The sequence below is a fragment of the Monodelphis domestica genome, chromosome 2 (genome assembly GCF_027887165.1).
Source record: "Monodelphis domestica isolate mMonDom1 chromosome 2, mMonDom1.pri, whole genome shotgun sequence".
Classification (NCBI taxonomy): domain Eukaryota; kingdom Metazoa; phylum Chordata; class Mammalia; order Didelphimorphia; family Didelphidae; genus Monodelphis; species Monodelphis domestica.
The window spans coordinates 477,812,472-477,833,494 of record NC_077228.1 but is presented as its reverse complement, the minus strand read 5'-3'; the positions used below and the strand labels follow the sequence as shown (position 1 = coordinate 477,833,494).

Below are 21,023 nucleotides of genomic sequence, written 5' to 3'. Positions count from 1 at the left end.
TCAAGACCAACACATCATTACTGGCTTCATGGAGCTATGACAGAGGTCAGCACAAGCCATCTGAGACCAATCTCACCAGCCATCTGTCACTTCTAGGAACTGGGAGATGCCAGAACTGGCATCAACCTACCACTGTAGACAGCTTGGTGACAAAGAATGCCAGGCCTGAAGTCAACATGCCATCCTCATAAATACCCTGACTTTATCTTGGAGGTCTCTAAAGAATGTATTGCAGCCACACTGGCCTGCTTGTTGAACCCCATATGCAACCCTGCTATTTTAAATACATGATATTTCACCTTCCACCTCCAATCATTTTGCACAGATTTTCTCTCTGCCTAAATATTTTCCTCCTGAACACTGCCTTTTGGAATGCTTACTTCTTTAAGACTTGGCTCACAAGACCCCTACTCTAAGAGTTCTTTCCTGATTCTCTCAATTTTCAGTTCCTCCTTTCATTCTGTATTAATTTTGTATATAACTTTGGGATATGTACCTGTATATTTATTGTGACCCCCTAGTAGAATATAAGCTCCTTGAGGAAGCTCCAGTTTGGCCAGATTGAAGGATGTGTGAGGGGCAATAGAAAGTAGCTAACCTGTTTGGACAGAGAGAAACCAGAATTTAAATGTGAAATAGAAATTTCTACTTTATGCCCAAGACAACAGGGGGCACTGAAGATTATTGAATAAGGAAGTAAAATGATTAGATATGGACATCAGGAATACTAATTTGGCAGTTATATAAAGGATGGATTGAAGAAGGAAGATACTAGATGCAAGGAGAAAAGGATGCAATTAGAAGGCTACTGCAATAGCCAGACAAAGGGCAATAAGGGCTTGGCCTACGGTACTTGTGATATAAATAGAGAGAATCAGATATAAGAAATATTGAAAAGGTGGACTTTAACAATACTTGGCAAATAATTGGATATAGGAGTAATGCCAAGGATGATTCTTAGGTTATGAACTTCAGGACTAGAAGAATGGAGGTGCTCTCAAAAGAAATAGGAAAGTCAGTAAGGAGGAGTGGATATAGGAGAAAAGATAATGCATTTTATTTGGTCACATTATGCTTGAGGTGCTTATGGGACATTAAGGAACAAAGAACAAATAGGCATATAGAGTTATAAGACTAGAGGGCAGTAGAAAGATGAGGGCTGTAAAATGTAGATTTGTGTGTTATCCCTCAGTAATGAGATGACTATTAAATCCATGAGGCTAGAGCTGATGATATCACTGACAGTAGAGTATAAGTAAAGGGAAAAAGAGGAGGAAAAGACAGAGTACTGAGGCATACTTAGAAATAAGGAGCAGGATAGAAACAATGAACCTGCAAAGGAGACTGAGAAAAAACAGTCTGACAGGTAGAAACCAGGGCTGAGCAATATCAAAGAAAACCAGAAAAGAGTAAGTATCTAGAAATAATAGGTGACTGACAGCATCAAACACTGTAGAAAGACCAAAAATGATAAATGCTAAGAAAAACCATTGGATTTAGAAGTAAGGAAGTAATTGGTAACATTGCAAAGAATACTGTCAATCAAATGATATAGAGAAAGGAAAGATTTCAAGGTGCTGAGGAGTGTGAGGTGAGAAAAAAGAAGTGATGAATGTAGTTTTATTTAGGATTGTGTCCATGAAAGGAGAGATCTAGGAGAGCTTAAGGGGAGGGGGGGTCAAGAGAGGGGGTCTAAACATGATTGTATGGAGCAAGAATGGAGCTATAGAGAGGCTGAAAATTAGGGAGATAGATGGGATAACCAAAGGGACAAGCTCCTGGAGGAAACAAGAGGGGACAGGCTCAAGAGCACAAATATAGAAGATGATTTTAGCAAGGGAAAAGGACATCTCATATGAAGCAGGTGAGAAGGAGAAGAGAAGGAAAAATGCAGAAGTGATATAAAGTATGGAATTGAAGAAAAGGAACTCATGATGGATGGCCTCACTTTTTTCACTGAAGTATGAAGTGAGTTCTCTGTTAAAAAAGAAGGAGGAAACAGGCAATAAACTGATAATAATGATTTTATACTTTATTGTATTATTTATTTCTAAGTTCTAAAACTTGTAATTAAGTACCTGAAATGTTTGTTCTTCAGGATTTGCAACATTACACAAGCTTAGGTTACCTTTTGCATTATTATTTGGAATTTATAAAATAAGGAGTTACTAGACAAAAGCTAAGTATATTCTAGTCCAGCCTTGCCTAGTTCTGAATTTGCAGAGTTGAAGTTAATGAGATTTCAATAAATTTGATTCTTAATGATAGGTAAGCTATAGGGACAGGAACTGGAAATATGACACTGGTATAAAGATCTTCTGTATGGAAGAACTCTCTTTACCAATGCAGATTAGTGCCTTCTCTGTAACTTATACTCTCAAATAGTTGCCTAGAGCACTGATAAGTCAAGTGAATTGCCCAGGGTCACATATTTATTCTATGCCAGAGGTGGGGCACGAGTCAGATCTAACTGGGTCTAAGGCAGGGGTCTCCAAACTATGGTCCGCGGGCCACATGCGGCCCCCTGAGGCCATTTATCTGGCTCCCACTCTACTTCCGGAATTTGTTATGGCTAGCAGTGACAAATATGGAACCAGACATTGACCATCTCATTAGCCAAAAGCAGGCTCATAGTTCCCATTGAAATACTGGTCAGTTTGTTGATTTAAATTTACTTGTTTTTTATTTTAAATATTGTATTTGTTCCCATTTCTTTTTTTTACTTTAAAATAAGATATGTGCATTGTGCATAGGGATTTGTTCATAGTTTTTGTATAGTCCAGCCCTCCAACTGTCTGAGGTACAGTGAACTGCCACCCTGTGTAAAAAGTTTGGGGAACCCTGCTCTAAGGCCAGCTCTTTATCCACTGAGATATGTTGTTTTCTATTTGGGAAATAATGCTTTTTTAATTTTGTAATTTAAAATAGCACAGAAATGAAGTTAGTTATAATGACAAAAATATTATATATCAGACCCCTCTTCTGAATGTTAACTAAAATCTTTTTTCATTAAAAAGCTACAAGTCTAGCTTTGTGGCCCTGGGCAAGTCACTTAACCCCCATTGCCTAGCCCTTACCACTCTTCTGCCTTGGAACCAATACACAGTATTGATTCCAAGACAGAAAGTAATGGTTAAAAAATAAAGCTACAAGTCTCTCTCTTTCTGTCTCTCTGTCTCTGTCCAATTCAAACCACAAAGCTATGTGATACATTTTAAGCATCTTTATAACTCAGGCAAATAATTCTAATTCTTTAGGCGTATAGTCCCTGTCTGTAAAATGAGGAGATTGAACTAGATGACTTCTAAGAAACCAACTCTAAATCTACAACTCTGTGTAGTATAAACTTTTGATTTTAATCACTGAGTCTGAATTTACTTGGATTGAACCATGATTTAATTTGCATTTATCCAAATTAAAAAAAAAAACCCGAAATCATGCCCTAGAGCCCTTTTTAGTTGCCAAGTAATAATACAACCTATTATCCATAATTATTATTCAGTGCCTTACCTTTTATATCTGACTCCAGGATTTTCATCCAAAGTGGCACATACAGTAACTATCTGCTCAGCTATTGCTTCCATAATGGCATCTTTGTCATTTGCACTGCCTACATCTGGACTGTAACAATAATAGAAGGCATCTGGTATGTCAAGAGTAAACACCTAAGTAAGAAAAATAAAGAACCAAAATATAACCATTTAGAAATCTAAATGAATACATTTAATATTAGGGATTGGTATTTAGATTAAGAAAATATATCAAGGGGGCAGCTGGGTAGCTCAATGGATTGAAAGCCAGGCCTAGAGATGGGAGGTCCTAGGTTCAAATCTGGCCTCAGACACTTTCCAGCTGTGTGACCCTGGGCAAGTCACTTAACCCCTATTGCCTAGCCCTTACAGCTCTTCTGCCTTGGAACAATACACAATATTGATTCCAAGATTGAAGGTAAGGGTTAAAAAAAAAAAAAAATATATATATATACACACACACACACACACACACATACATATCAAGAGAATATATTATTTGAAGCCCACATTAAAAAAAACTCTCAATAGCTAAATATGCTAGGTTTCCTGATTTAACCGTGTCTTTACCTCAATCACTTCCCATTTTCTGTTTCTTGATTTCATCCTCTTTTCTTTTTCTTACTCTCCTTTCCTGATAGTCTACCTCTCTCCATGTCTTGTCTTTTATATAGAGTGCATTGCATGCTTTTCACTACCTGCACAACAGATGGAGGAATCTGAAGTAGTCAAACTAGAACAATGCCTAGTAACAGGCAGCAAAAAATACAAAGCAAAGTCAAAATCTAGACTAAAATGTTCAATATATTAACAATCTTCTCTCAGTATGGAAATTACATGTAGTAATTTTAAGTCATTAGCTGATATTCTTTACTTGTTTAACATTCTTTACATGTGCCAATTGTTAAACCCTTAACCATTCAAAATAGTTTATTCACTCCATTCATTCACAAAGCCTCATTCTAGGTACCTAGAGAGTTACAATGTTGACCACAATGGCTGAAAATGGCCTAGAACCAGTGATAGGCTCTATAGCATTCATAAGATATGATTAGTCAGACATGAGGGGGAAGTCATTCCAGGTGGAGAAAATAATATGAGCAAGGGATAGAATCTGGAATGGAGAGAGTATATTCTGGGAATGGTGAAAAGATTGGGATGGCTGGAAATTTTTTTTTGTTAGGGAACAGAAGATAAGGTTAGTTAGGTAAAGTGAATCTAGATTGTCTTTGAATTTGAAGATGAGGAATTAAAATTTAAGCTACTGTCCTCCAGTAGTCAACAATATAATGTGCATGTGCTATTATATACAGAGAAACATATGAAGTTAGTAACATGTGTAACTGAAATAAATAGGTAGGAATGGTAGGAAAAAGAATCACAGAGATATTCACATATAAATCTGAATTTTTACACTGTCTAAATTTTGGAAATTAAAGCAGAAAGGAATACGTTATATTAAAATTATGGTGTGTTCTTGACCTCTGAGAAACTATTAGATTAAAAATTCCTTAAGGCAGTAATTCTAATTCTTCTCAGTCAAGCATGGTGTTTTACAAAAAAGTGGCAGAGTAATAAATTCTTTTCTAAGGAATATTGAACATTCTTTTAAAGTTGAAGGGTTTTTTTTGGTCATATAATGTTTTGGGTAAATTTAATTCTTTCTTGAGAACTGGTACAAAGATCTTCTGTATGGAAGAACTCTTTTCTTCTAGTAAACAAACAGTTTACTAATATTTCATAAATTTTCCCCCCTGGATTTAAAAAATAGTACTTTAGCTGCTGTTTACAAAAAAAAAAAAGACAAAATTTATATAGTTAAGATGTTTTTCAAGGGAAAAGCTAATAAGTTCTAAGGGGAAAATTCTAATGGACTATAAAATTTTATAATGTGATACACTTCTATAAACAATAACCATTCAAGAAATAAAAGCAGTCCTCAATTAATTGTTCTAAAAGTTTCCATGAAAGTGGATCAGAAAGTAATTTCCCACAGAAAACAGTAAAACGATATCCATGGTGGCCACATTCCTGAGCTAATAAAAAAAACCAACCCTAATTTTTAATGTACCTTTTCTTTTCACTAAGATTTTTTACAAAAAAATTGCTAATGAGGATTGGAGATTTATCTATATTTCAGATAAAGGATACTTTTTAATCACCAGAGTTAAGGCATGGTAATGAAATATGAAATTGACTATGGCCTGGAGAGACTGCTAAAACACAGCAATGAAGAATATAAGATAGTACACAAGTCTGGGTTCAGGAAAAGCAGCTAGGAGATTTACTTTCCCTTCCTCCACCAATTCTACTACCTCAGATCTAATCCTGGTCTCATCTTGGGGGGGTGGGGGGGGAGTTTAGATAGAAGAGGTGGTTCATTATAAAGTAGGAAGGCAGTCCAAAGTAGAAGAGGGGAGGGTTCTGGAGTGGCTGCTGGTATAGAAAAATATTAAGTACAAATTGTATAAATCATGACTCTGTACATGTAAAGGCAGAAGGTTACCTACATCAGAAATCAAATATCAGTCTGTCTACATGAGGCATTTTAAAATTTCTTCAAGTTATTTGGCACAGTAAATGGAGTCCTAGACCTGGAGTCAGGAAGTCCTAAATTTAAACTGGGACTCAACAACTTACTAGTTGTGTGACTTTGGGAAATCACTTAACCTGTGCCTCAGTTTTCTCCTCTGTAAAATGGGGGCAATAATAGCACTTACTTTCTAGGGTTCTTAGGATCAAATGAGACAGTAATTATAAAGCACTTAGCACAACGCCTGACCCATAGTAAGCACTACATAAATGTTGGCTATTATTATAATTTTTTTTGGTTATATATCAGTTGTAGAACTAGATAATATGGTTAGGAGACATTTGATTTACAGTTTTCTATGAATCAAATGCTCTGGAAAATTAATATTTTTCAACTTCTGTTTATATTCCATATTATTTTTATAAGTACATCTGTGCTTTGTGATATTTACATACCATAGTTAAGGAAATAAAATACCTAAAGGTGATTTTTGGAGAATGTATTTCAAAGTTTCTCATTAAAAAAAGAGAGGCAGTGTGGTTGAGTTGATATAGAACAATTTTACCTAGGTCTCAAGAAGAGCTAGGTTCAAGTTCCACTCCTAACACCTACTGATTATGTGAACTTGGTCAAGTGTTCTAATCTCAGTGTTCCAGGCAACTAAAAAGACTAAGTATTATAGAGACTGTGCTGAGCTGACCTTCATTGGTGAAGGGAATTTTCTTATCTAGAAGGTCTCCATGTCAATGAAGTCATACGTCCAGGCCCTATTCCTATACCTACTTAAAAAAAAAAAAACCTAAAATACTTCCTAGAAAACAATCAAATCTTCAAAGAGGTGATTCTCTTCTAGGATGCTTCTATTCCCTGTAGTAGTGATTCTTCAACTAAATTCTACAAGTTGCTAAAAATCTAAAAGCAGAGCAAAAACACCAAATCACCTATAAGAAAGGATCTGTGGCAAAATAAAACAAAAGAGTTGTTCATTAACGGGGACTAATTTTACTGCTCTAAGTTCCAAAAAATTTAGCTCTGTACATTAAGTTACTACATGACTATTAACAAACAAATCCAAAAATTTAACAGTGAATTTTCACCTATGATGGTAGTACTGATTATTCTTACATACAGACACAGTTCCTGATTAAGAGGCTTATTTGAGTATCATCTAAGAAATGAGTACAAATCACTTACTTTTCTTAGGTAAGATAGGATGTGGTCTGACCATCATGGAAGTTAATAAATGAAATGTAACCATCACTTTTGATTCTTAATGCCTTGATCTAATTTAAATCTTATTCTTTTATTAGTTTTTAATTTCATTCAAAACTCAAGTGTACATACTTATTATTTTTACATATAAATTCATAAAATTAGTGAGGTCAAAAAGTTATTCATATATAAGGAAAATAAAAATGGAAAGCTTACTTGAGACTCAATTGGAAAGAAAGATATATTTATCTCCTTACATCTTCTTATTGACTTGGAACAGGAAGACTTAATTTTGTTAAAGAGACTGTCAGGGCAAACTGAAAGATAAAGATTAAAACATGTAAAGTCATATAATTTTTTCTACTAGATACTGTTAATCCAATATATTAAATCATCTTGATACCAATAAAAGGTTTTTTACATTTAACTTTTCTTTCAGACTCACCTATGAAAGGAATTTGGCCTGAATATAGTCACCCCTCATAAGGATAAATTCTAGTCAAGATGGTTGTGGAATAAATACTATGTGCAGCAACTCACCTCAATCATAATGCAGCTGGGAAAAAAAGTTGCCAGTAGACTCAGCTAAAAAATCTTTGCAAGGACAAGTGTAAGATGTTGTCTACACTCAAGATATACTAGGTAAGGCAGAACTGTAGGCAATTTTAAATACTTTTCCCAATTCAATATTTCTGTCATCTTACCTTTTCATCTCCCCTATCTTAACACTTTTTCTACTTATTAAAACTACAGGAATCTTTCCCAAGCCTAGAAACTGCCTGACTCTACCTTGACAGTTTCTTAGTACCTTTCCATTTACTGGGTATTTAAAGTATAGGAGTGTATTACAATTTCAAACTTTGGCACTAAGGACCATATGATATTCTTGAGGCTAAAGATTCCTTAAGTCAGAAGCTTTGAGGTCTGTAAAAGAAATTAGTGCCCTACTTTACTAATTTTATGAGTGCAACTTACAAGGTTACTTAAATAAAAGAGACAGAGCCTAACAGTAGCTGGTGCCAAACTATATTACAAAGCAGTAATCATCAAAATGATTTAATACCGGTAAAAAAAAAACAGAGAGGTCATTTTGTGGAACAGATGAGGTATATAATTTAAAGAAGGAAATAGACCTAATAATCTAGGGCTTGATAAACCCAAGCTATTGGGATCAGAACTCGTTATTCCACAAAAATTACTGGGAAAAGTAGAAAGCTATTTGGCAGAAATTAGATTAGTATCTCACACAGTATACCAAGGGAAACTTCAAATGAGTATGTGATTTCAGACACAAAGAGTAAAAACATAAACAAATTAGAGAAGCAAGGAAGAAAGTACCTTTCAAATCTGTGGTAAGGGGAAGTAAGTCTGTGACCAAAAAAAGGAATAAAAGTGACCCCAGAAGGTAAAATGGATGATTTTAACTACAAAAAACTAAAAAGTTTTTTTTGTTAAAAAAAAACAAAAACAACGATGCAGCTAAAATGAGACTAGAAACAGATAAGTAAAAAAAAACAAAAACCTTTGGGGCAAGTTACATTAGTAAGGATCTCATTTCCAAGATATATAAGAAAGTAATCCAAATTTATAAAATAAAATTTCCCAATTGATGAATGATCAAAGGACATGAAATGGTAATATTCTTAGGAAGAGATGCCAATGCCAGCTATTTATAGCCACATGGAAAAAATGCTCCAAATAATTAAAGAAATTTAAAATTAAAGCAACTCTTGAGGTTCTATCTCACATTTATCAGATTAGGAAAGTTGACCCCCCCCCCCCCCGCCCCAATCACAAATGTTGGAGAAGTTACAGGAAAACAAGCATATTAATATACTGTTGGTTGAGCTATGAACTGACCTACCTATTCTGGAAAACAATTTGTAATTATCTCACAAAACCTGAACTATGCATACTAGGCCAATACCCCAAAGAGAAAAAGACTCATAGCTACAAAAAATATTTGTCAGCTCTTTTTGTAATAGCAAAGAACTAGTACCTAAGGGGGTACCCATCAACTGGGGAATGTTGGAACAAATTATGGTATATAAATAGAATGAAGTACTACTGTGCCATAAGAAATGATAAAAGGGGTGGTTTCAGAGAAACCTGAGAAGACAATGAATTGATTCAGAGTGAAATGAGCAGAGACAGGAAACAATTTATACAGTAACAACAATATTATAAAAATAATCAACTTTGAAAGACACTGATAGAACTCTGATCAATACAAGGACCAGCAACAATTCCAAAGGACTCATAATGAAACATACTACCCATTTCTTGGCACAGAGGTAGACTTGAGGTGCAGAATGAGTCATATTTTTAGACACAGCCAATGCAGGAATCTGCATTATCTGTTATAAGGATTTTGTTTTTCCTTCTTAATGGATGGGGAGAAAGGGAGAGAATATCAACTTTTTTTCAATTTAGAAAAATTTAAAGATAAAGATAACTAAAATAACTATTTGTAACATGAAATTTGTAAAAAGGCACAGAAGAAACCACATCTGTGAATCAAATCAATTAGCATTTAAAAAGAGCATTTATATATCACTTTAATATTTACAAATGTTATCTCATTTGAATCTCACAATAAACTTGGGAAGAGATGCTATTATTATCTCCATTATACAAATAAGGGAACTAAAGTAGAAGAGGTTAAATGACTTGCTCAGGATCATAGAGCTAATAAATGTTGAAGGCTGAATTTAAACTCACATCAACCTGAATCCAGGACCTGCATTCTATACACTATGCCACTAAACTACCGTATTAGCAATTTATTATGCTTTTTCTACTATGTGCTAGACACTGGGAATACAAAAACAAAAATGCAACAGTTCCTGCTTTAAAGAAGCTCATCTATCCAAAATAAATATAAAGCAGCTCAGGAAGGGAAGACATTAACAGTTGTGGGAAGGGGAATATAGTCTAGAAAGCCTTCATATAGAAGTCTTGAAGAAAGTAAGGGATTCTACAAGGTGACAGTGAGGAAGGCATGTATTTCAGGAATAGGGAGAGCCAGTTTAAAAGACGATGGGAGATGGAATGCTGTGTGTGATGAACAGTAAGAAATTTAGTTTTTGCTAAATTTTGAGGAATTTCTGAAAGTAGATAATAAGTATAACTGGTAAACTTGGATGTTATTGTTAGTTTAATCTAAAGATGCTCATGTTTTCCAAGACTGTGTTATTCCTTAGGGGAGTCAAGTTCTTATCTGTACAGATGACATAATAGGGTAGAAAGAAAGGATAACTAATTTTTCCTTTTCATACGGGATATCCCCAGCCTTAATGCTTTAGCTTTCATAGCTCAGCATTAAACTAAGACTTTAGGAACATCCTTTTTTAAAAATTGTTTTATTTTTTTTATTAAATCCTTGCCTTCCATCTTGGAGTCAATACTGTGTATTGGTTCTAAGGCAGAAGAGTGGTAAGGGCTAGGCAATGGGGGTCAAGTGACTTGCCCAGGGTCACACAGCTGGGAAGTGTCTGAGGCCAGAATTGAACCTAGGACCTCCCATCTCTAGGCCTGACTCTCAATTCACTGAGCCGCCCAGCTGCCCCCAGTATCCTGTATTTCTGCCAAACTCCAAGTGTTTCTCTGCTTCCTATCTGTGGTACAGAAGTGACTCCAGGTTCCTGAAGACTAATGCCAACAGAACAAAAACTCCAGCACATTTCACCAAACAAAAAAGGCTTTGAATATGGTCCCAGCAGTTGCAACATTTTCTTCTATGTAAGGATGATTTTGCTAAGTATAAAAGGTACTCATGGGAGCAGCTATGTGCCTCAGTGGATTGAGAGTCAGGTCTAGAGATGGAAGGTCCTATGTTCAAATCTAGCCACAGACACTTCCCATCTCTTTTACCCTGGGCAAGTCACTTAACCCCCAGTACCCACTCTTCTGCCTTGGAACCAATACAGAGTATTGATTCTAAGGAGGAAGGTAAGAGTTTGAGAAAAAAAAAGAAAAGAAAAAGGTACTCATCACTAAGGTGCATGACGGTAACTAATTCTTTACTACAAATCAAGAAACAAAGTCATTCACAAAACTCCCCAGAATCAATTTATCTTTCCTGAGATTCAATCCCACATACCAATTGCCTGTTGGAAACTTTACCTGCAGAGGCATCTCAAGCTCAACATGGCTAAAATAGAACTCTTTCTCTCAAAACATACCTATCCTCCTAAATTTACTGTTTCTTTTGAAGGTAACACCTTTCCTCCACCACCAGATTTATAACCTTGGAATAATCATTCTTGACTCACTCCCATATCCAATCAGCTGCCAAGTCTTGTTCCTTTTACCTCCACACTTTTTTTTAACCTCTTCTTCTCTCCACACATAAAAGTTTCCACTCCAGTTCAGTTACTCATCATTTTTTGCCCAGACTACTGTAATAGCCTCCCAACATGTGTTTCTATATCCAGTCTCCCGATTTTCTGGTATACACTCCAAATGATATAATCTTCCTAAAAGCATTAGTCTGACCATGTAACTCTCCTAATTGCTTTTCGCAGGATCCCTATTTCTCCTAGATTAAAATATAGATTCTTGATGGTTACATTTTAAAAGCCCTTCTTAATCAGGAACTTGTCTGCCTTTACAGACATATGTAATTGTTCTTTCCCACCCATCCCACATATACACATTCACACTATGTTCTGCTCAAACTAGACTACTGATAAACTAGTCCAAACTATCAATGTATACCTTAACATTCAATTATTTTACTACAAAGACATGAGTCAGTATATATACATTTGTATATGTATACACACACAAACACACACATATAAGTTATATAAATAAAAAATAAAGGCATGAGGAAGAAAAAGAAGTCAAAGACATAGGGAGGAGCTGACTATATGTGAACCTTTAAGAAGTGACTGTTGGTTGATGTCCGAGTCTGGATCAGCTATGTAGAGTCCAACAACAAAATAAACACCAAAAAAAAAAAGAAATGATAAAGATGACACAAAGATATGATGTGCACAAATAACAGTGCTCATCTGGCTGTTTAAAATAAGCTACTACTGCAAAATATAAGAAATAGAAAAAGAAAAAGGCAAAATCACCTCAAGAAGCACTAAAAGATGGAACTGGAAGAACAGGTAAAATGAAATAGATGTGTCAATATTTCTATCATAAATTGTTTTCTTAATTGATGACACTAAAATAATCATAAATGGATTTTTTAAAAATTGCAATATAGCAAGCAAAAGGACATCAATAAATACTGACCTAGCTCCTTCCAGGAGAAAATTGATTTTTGCCCACACTTTCCTATACTGGGTGTAACCTTCTCCATCTCTCCCTTCCTCCAATACTTTAAGTCAAGAGGAAGAATGAAAGAATAATGACAGAAAAAGCATTTATGCTTCCTATATGCCAGACCCTGTGCTAAGTGCTAGAGATATAAACAAACAAGTCAGTCGCTGCCCTCAAGGAACTTATATTTTACTGGGGTAAGTTAACATATATAGAGGAGCTACAGCTAGAAAGTGAGTAGAGGAAGGGCTTGCTGAAGAAATGCTGGTGGGACACTGAGGAAGACTACAGTGGTATGCTGGTCTGGTCTCTGAACTGGATAAGGTAAAAGTTTGCCTCTAAAAAACCAGAGGCTTGAGAGAAGCAGTTCAAGTTCCCACAGGCAGCAGGGTGAGACAAGGGAGTAAATATGTTTTTTCCTCCCTTACTTTGCTATCACCTCTAGACTTTTCCAGTAGCACCATCATCATTAACTTCATCCATCTTCTGGTGGCTAACCTCTACCAAGGCCCTTCCTTTTTCAAGCAGTTTTGTTAAGTGGTTCAAAGTCATCTTCTCTATCCTAATTCTGGCCTTTCTTTCACAATCTGCATGTTGATATCCTTTCAAATTCTCTGGTTCCCAGTTTACAAATCTCAGCTTCCACAATCTGCCCTTTCATTCCATCTCAGCCACACAGAGGGATAGGATAGTTCCACTCTTCATTTCATTAATCATGATGTTCCATTTTCATAACCCTTAAGTGTGAAATCCCTCTATCTGGACAAATCTCCTAACCTCCTGTCTTTCTGTCCCCCCATATGTCTCAGTTCCTATCCCCACATTAATTCTCTATCCATAATCATTCTACCCTTCCTTGGTTTCCCAGGCCATCATCACTGCTCTGGCTTAACTATCCTTTATAAATCATGACTCTTTAGTGAATCAGGTATATATACTGCTCTCCACCTTTGAGCCACCCTTGTTCTATTGTCATTTTCCAAACCCCAACCATGCTACCCAATTGCTAGATCCACAGATTTATATCATTCATTTTTACCCAGGCCCTTTGCTGCCTGTCCATCAGAAAACTTTCTGTGACTCTCTCAGATGCTACCCAGAGGGGATCTTCCATAGTTCCTTTTATCTCCTTAAACAACAGGCACAACCCTTTTCTCTTCTCTTTCAGCACAAAACTTTAGTCTCCTACTTCAATTAAAAAAAAAACAACAACCAAGATAATTTCTCATTAGCTATTTCTCTTCCCCAATTCTGCACTTCAAATCACTTAAATGTTGCCCCTCATTTTCCTCTTGCTCCTTTCTAAAAGGATGGTATGGTCCTTTTACTTGCCAACTCTACCTCTCAACTTGTGCCTTTGATTTTGTTCCTTCCCATTTCCATCAGAAGCTTATCTCTCCCAACCCCCCACTATTCCCTAATTTTCAGCCCCTCCCCATCCACTGATTTCTGCAAACAAGTCTAGACCTTAAAGAACCTTCACTTGATCCTATTGTCTTGTATCTTTCTTTTCCTTTATAACCAAACTCCTAGAAAAAACTGCACTAATTGTCTTCATTTTTTTTCACCTCAATTTCTCAACCCCTGGCATTCCGGCTTCTGTTCTCTCCCCTCAACTGAAATTTCGCTCTCCAAGTCACCAATGAGATCTTTACTACTAAATACAATGGCCTTTTCTTAACCCTCATCCTTATTTATTTCTCTGGTATTTGACACACAAGGCTACCCCCTTCTTACGGATATTCTCTCCTTCCAGTGTTTTTGTGATACCATTTTCTAATGGTTCTTTTCTTACCTGTCAGACTGTTCCTTTGTCTTTAAAATGCCATTATGTGTGTCCTAACCCTTATGAATGGCCACAAAATCCAGTGTTCTGTTCAATGCCCTCTCTTCCTTTTTTCCTACTCTTTCTTATGATCTCATCAGCTCCAATGTATTCATGGAAAGACAGTTCTCAATCTACATATACAGGCCTCATTTTTAACCAGAGCTTCAGTCTTAAATCTGTTTTCTTGTTTGACATGTCTTAATTCATGTCCCAGTCATACTAAATTCAACATGCCTAAAGAAGAACTCATTTCCCCCCACCCCTAAATTCACCCATTCTCCTAACTTCCCTACTTCTACTGAGAGCACAATGATCTTTCTAGCTACCCAGGTTCATGACCCAGGAAGAATCCTCAGGTGTTAACTCTCATGCATCTTCTCTCCCCTATACGATCTTTTGCCAAGACTATTGTAAAATCCTCTTACCTGATTTCCTTGCATCAAGTTCTCTGATACCCATCTTCAACCTTCACATCTGATACACAGCTGCCAAACTGATATTTCTGAAGTACAGTCTGACCATGTCACTCCCCAGCTAAAGAAACTTCAGTGGTTTCCTATTGCTTCAAAGATAAAATACAACCTTCACGATCTGGCCTGAACCTTATCCTTCCAGCTTGATTACATATCATTTCACCTTATACAATATAGGCTTGTTGGCTGTTTTTTTTGCACATGGCATTTTATTTCCCACTTCCATCCCTTTGTATAGGCTGTCCGCTCATTCCTGGAATGCTTTCCTTCCATACTTCTTAGAACCCCAGGTCCCTTCAAGGCTCAGCTCTAGTACATCTTTCAAGAGGCCTTTCCTGAATCTCCCAGCTATTAGTGACCTGTCCCCAATCACTTTGTATTTATTGTGCATGTAGCCTGGTCTATGAAAATGTTGTATGCCTTCAGTAAAATATAAACTGCTTGAAAACAGGAACTGTTCTGATTTTATATTTTTATTTCCAGTATTTAACAGTGTGGTTTTTTTCTTAAAAACCCCTTCCATCTTAGAATCAATCCTGTGTATTGGTTCAAAGGTAGAAGAGTAGTGTGGATGTGGGCAGCTAGGTGGCACAACGGAACGAGAGCCTGGCTTAGAGATGGGAGGTCCTGGGTCTAAATCTGGTCTCAGATACTTCCTAGCTACCTTATCTCTATAAAACCTTTATGAGGATGATACACAACAACAGTATCCTTGATGAAAGAATTAAATGAAAAGAGACAAACTATTATTTTATAGCAGACTATGTCTTCATAATCACACAAGTGACTAAAATTTGAGAATATAAGTCTTCCTGTATTTATTAAAGAAAAGCATTTGTTTCAATAGAGCCAACTAAAGCCTTAAAGATTGGCTCTCCTCTACATATTATAAAATCATATAAGGTTCCCTGAAAAATGCATCAAAAAGATAATCTATTTAGTACTTCTCTGATTATCAACATTAAGTGAGGCATATGGAGATACATACTTGTTAAAAAATTTTTGCTACTGTCATGGAGGAGTCTCTGCACGGTCTAAAAGTATGGTTCAGCAAAGGGATAATGGATATAGACCCAGACAGACTGATTCAAATCCCAGCTTTGCCACTAACTGAGGCATGCCATTTTAACATCTCTGGTTCTTTGTTTTCTCATCTACAAAATAAGGCGGTTTGTGTCTAAGATCTCTTCCAGCTAAAATTCTCATAACCATATGAAGAGGTATTTCCTACAGTGAATAAGATCTTCTATGTGTTCCTATTTTCAGATTACATTGTGCTGCTTCAGCACTTTGTTATTTAGTGATTTATATAAGTATAAATCATTAAATGAATTGTATGAATACAACTAATTAAATTATTTGTATAACTACAAGTTTACAGTAAGTTATATGAGTAATCTAACAGAGTTCAGATTAACAACATGTATAATAATAAAACTGAATGGTACTTATTGTCCAGACTATGATAGGCAGCTGGCTAGTACAATGAGTCGTTCCAACAGTACATAAATCTTGGACAGACACTATAGATGATGAACTGGGCCCCACATTGACTAGGAGCAAGAGAATGAGCCAGATAGTATTTGAGAATCGCTAAGCTTGATTTCTAAATTGTTATCTAAAAGAAAAACACATCTTTTTAATAATTTTTTTCCTGTTGATCTTATATAGCTGCAAATCATGAATATACCATAATTTCTGAAAGAATAAAGATTGAAAATGGCACAAAGAGGAATAGAGATATATGGCAGGTGTAAATGAGATGCAGTATATAACCAGTGATAACCTGCATACCATTAGTGGAATAATATATCATGAGAAAAAGAAATGAGATGGTCATGTGGCAAGATTAAGGGTTAAGAGACAATCTGCTTCCATGACACCTACATAATGCTAAGAGACCCAGGCCTCCAACATATTGAATAGACACTTTATGGAAAGGCATAGATAAAAAATTACAAAGGAAAAGACAGCATGAATGGATTATCACCTATACCACCTGAAATAGTGCTCACATCAATGAGAGCAAGATCCACTAAAGTAGTCCTGCCAAACCAATGTCTACTTCTCTAGTTCATTTGCCAGATCTTTAAAAAATTTTAACAATGGATCAGAAAGGATAGAGTCTCATATTTGTATATTCCTATTGCTGGTTATAATCAACAAAGCTAAGTGTAAAAATTTAAATGTATGCATAGTAGATTAAATACAACTATCATTATAACACATTAAAACATATCTCCAAAAAAACTCTACTTACAGTCAGTGAAGTATACATATGCTGCTTTGTACTTGCCCTCTGATTTACTTGAGAAGTCACGTAAAAAACAATCTACAGACTTAAAAAAAAAAGTTTGATTAGAAGTTGATTAGATGTTCATTAAACACTAAAGAAATTTATTCTAATTTAATCTCCCAAACATGTTTTTCCATTATAGAACCACTGAATGTATATATATTAAAATAGAAATCTTGCAGTTTACATGGTTTTAGACAAAGAAACATTACAATATAGAGAAACAATTGATTTCTACTTTTCATTTAAAATCAGAGTGCCAGAAAAACAGGACACCCAAAGCATGAAATATAGTAGAATAAAAAAGTGGAAAATGACACAAAAATTCATGAAATGATAATTGCACTTGTACCAGTCAGAACTAGAAATACTATTAGGCAGATGGACAACAGTTCTTTCAGTGAATAATTCTATAGGTATTCCCAGGGATCATGAAGTTCATCAAAAAATATTTTTCATTTATGTAGTAATACTGACAATAGTTTTGTCATAAGTATTGAAAAGATAAAAATGAATCAAATTTCCACAAACAAAAATCCCTTGACTATTATTTTACAAAAATCACTAATGTAAAGTCACTACTATGAATCACTAATGTGAATCACTAAGGCAACATCTTAACCTGAAAGATTTCCAGGGGGGTTGGAGGGGAAGGAGGAAGGGTCCATGGATTTGGATAGGAAAAAAAAAAAACTTTATTTCAATATATTGGTTTTCTTTGTATTTTATTTCATGAATTTAAAAACATTATCCAAAAAGAGGTCCAGAGGCTTCCCCAGACTGCCAAAGAGATTCATGACATAAAAGTTGGATAAATTTAGGTCATGCTACTTAGCAGAAGTAGCAGGAAGCAAATACCACTGACACCTAAAGATGTTAAATTTCCATGCTACTGCAATAGGATATGTGGAGCAACAGATGCATATCCGATGGCAGAAAGGCTCCTTTAGAAAAATAAGCAAGCAAGGAATCAGAAAAATGAATGTTTTATGCTTCAAGATTAAGAAACCAACCATGTTAGTGATTAGAAAAATAGGCAAACCAAAAAACTAAACTAAACATTAAAATGTTACTTTACTTACTTTCAAAGATTAAAGGGTCATGGCACCCTCTCAAAAAATAAAGAGACAGACAAGTAAATAAAGATATTAATTTACTAGGTAAGTCAAAGTATGAAAAAACAATGAGAAAACAATACCACATTCAGCATCAGCAGAAAAAAATGAACAGAGAGTGGCAATGGGGGGAACATAGCTAAACTATACTATTCTAGACAAATAAAACCTGTTAAAAATATTTGTAGATTCATTCAGAGGAAAAACTGTGGGAGTAGAAACATCTAAGAAAAACAACTGCTTGACTACATGGGTCAAGGGAGATATGACTGGGGATGTACACTCTAAATGATCATCCGAATGCAAACAACAACATGAAATAGGCTCTGATCAAGGACACATGTAAAACCCAGTGGAATTGTGCGTCGACTACAGGGAAGGGGGGAAGGAGGGAAAGAATAAGATTTTTGTAACCAAGGAATAATGTTCTAAATTGACTAAATAAAATTTTCAAAAAATATATATATTTGTAGATTGCAAGAATTGAATTATAATTTAATATTTTAGATGAAACTTATTTTGTTTGTTTAAATGTTTAAATATTTTTTATTTTAATAACAAATTTCCACATGAGTTTTCTGAAGTTATATAACTCAGTTTTTTCCCTTCCCCTTCCCAGAGTTGGCAAGCAGTTCAATCTGGGGTATATATATATATATACATATATATATAGTCATGTAAAACAGGTCTCCATATTATTCAATTTTGTAAGTGAATAATCTTCTAAAAACAAAACCCTAAAACATACACCCAAATAGACAAGTGATAATTCATCTGCTTCCATCTGCATTCTTACTCCAATAGTCCTTTCTCTGGAGCTAGATAGCATTCTTTGTCTTAAGTCCCTCAGAATTGTATTGCTGATAGTACCAAAGTCTATCACAGTTGATCATTCCACATATTGCACAATAGCATTCCATCACCATCATATATCACAATTTGTTCAGCCATTCCTCAATTGAGAAACATCCTTTTAGTTTCCAATTCTTTGCTACCACAAAGAGAGCAGCTATAAATATTTTTGTATGAATAGGTCCTTTCCCATTTAAAAAAAAATGTATTTGGAATACAAATCTAGTAGTGGTATTACTGTATCAAAGGGTATACATTCTTTTATAGCCCTTTGGACAAATTCCAAATTGCCCTCCAGAATGGTTGGATCAGTTCACAACTCTACCAACAATTCATTAGTATGTCAATTTTGTCATACCCCCTCCAACATTTATCATTTTCCTTTACTGTCATATTGGCCAATAGGATAGGTGTGAGGTGTACTTTAATGTTTAAATATTAACATTATTCACAAATGATATATCAGCAATTCTGAGTTGATAAAAATGTTAATTTAGGAACATAGATTTATAGGTCATAAGATTTAGAATTAAGGGACCCACAGAGAACACCTAGTTCAACTCCCTCAACCTATAGATGAGAAAAACTGAGATTCAGAGAAGTTAAACGAATTTTCTTGGATTATGTAGTTAAGTGGCAATATTGGGATTAAAAAACACTTCTTCTTGACACCAATCATTAAGTCTCTGCTTCTCTATAAAGTACTGCCAAATTCTGTCAACCATCTAATGAAGACTTGTGTGTATGTATGTGTATATATATGTACTCAAAAATACATATGCATAGATACAAATATGCCTTGAGATAAATGACTAATAAAATGTTTCTAGAAAGCTGAGGCTGTATGTACTACTGCAAGAGTTTCCCCTCGTACTTAGAGGACAGTTTTTTATTGCATCATTTACATGTAATCAATACTTAATTCATAGTTATTTTAATGAAATTTCATCAATACAAGGAGCTACCTGTGAGGAACTTTATCAACACCTGCTCTGCAACTGAGTCTTAGTGAGCTGTCACAAGCACTGGAGATTAAGTGACTTAATTGCCCAGGCTCACACAGGTGTTGAACCCAGGTCTTCCTCAGCTCAACTCTAGGCCAACCAGCTGTCCATTATACCAGGTGTGATAGTTATTAACATCTACTAAGAGACACTGGAGAATAGTCTAGGCCAGTCTTGCTTCATTCTTCTCCCAGCATGGCTTCTGATTCATTGAATTTAGCCGCCATGACTCAGCTCAGGGCTTAGTAACTTCTCACTTTGGAAGAAATCACTGGAAATTTATGCCAGAGCCTCCTTGTGGCTGGGAATCTCTACTCTCGGGGACAGACCAGGACCATCATGCTTCACATGCCTCCCAGTTGTGCTTTTGACTCTCCAAACTTTGCCATCACTCCCTTTTCAACTCCCCTTTGCTTGTCTTCCTCCATTAGATACAAGATCTTTGAGGGGAGAAAGGTTTTTTGTTTTTTTCCTGCATTTGCATCCGAAGCTCAGCAAAGTGCCTGGCTCATATCTAAGAAAAATGAGCATAACTGGATGTACTGGATGTGTTCATTGCTTAGCGAAAACCTAGTTGCAACCTAGAGATTTATTTAAATATCTTTAAAGGCTCTTAGTATCTCATTGAATACTTAATTTTTGTTGAATGATCTAGCAACTCCTACTAATGACATCAGCTACACCAAAAAACAATTAGACATAAAACAAGTAGATGCTATAGGCACTGCTGATCAACCAAGTAAACCTAAAAAGTAATTAGAAAATATCAATTCTGAAAACAAAAAATAATAAAAAAAACAGAAGCTGGCAGATATTATTAACCAATACTATGTATATATAATTCTCAACTTTCTACCCTAGAATACTAAAGGAAAAAAATCAGGATGATACTCATTCCAAAAC

The 21,023-nt window shown here is 35.4% G+C and overlaps 1 protein-coding gene across 1 annotated transcript in view; it reads right to left on the bottom strand.

Annotated features, from left to right (window-relative positions):
- Positions 1-21,023, bottom strand: part of STXBP3 (syntaxin binding protein 3) — a 76,341-nt gene that overhangs the window by 35,315 nt on the left and 20,003 nt on the right. Inside the window, exons 5-7 of the mRNA XM_007485068.3 lie at positions 17,114-17,192; positions 7,492-7,592; positions 3,511-3,665 (exon numbers count right to left, since the gene is read on the bottom strand). Coding sequence (XP_007485130.1) covers positions 3,511-3,665; positions 7,492-7,592; positions 17,114-17,192 — 335 coding nt within the window. The remainder of the gene's footprint in view (positions 1-3,510; positions 3,666-7,491; positions 7,593-17,113; positions 17,193-21,023) is intronic.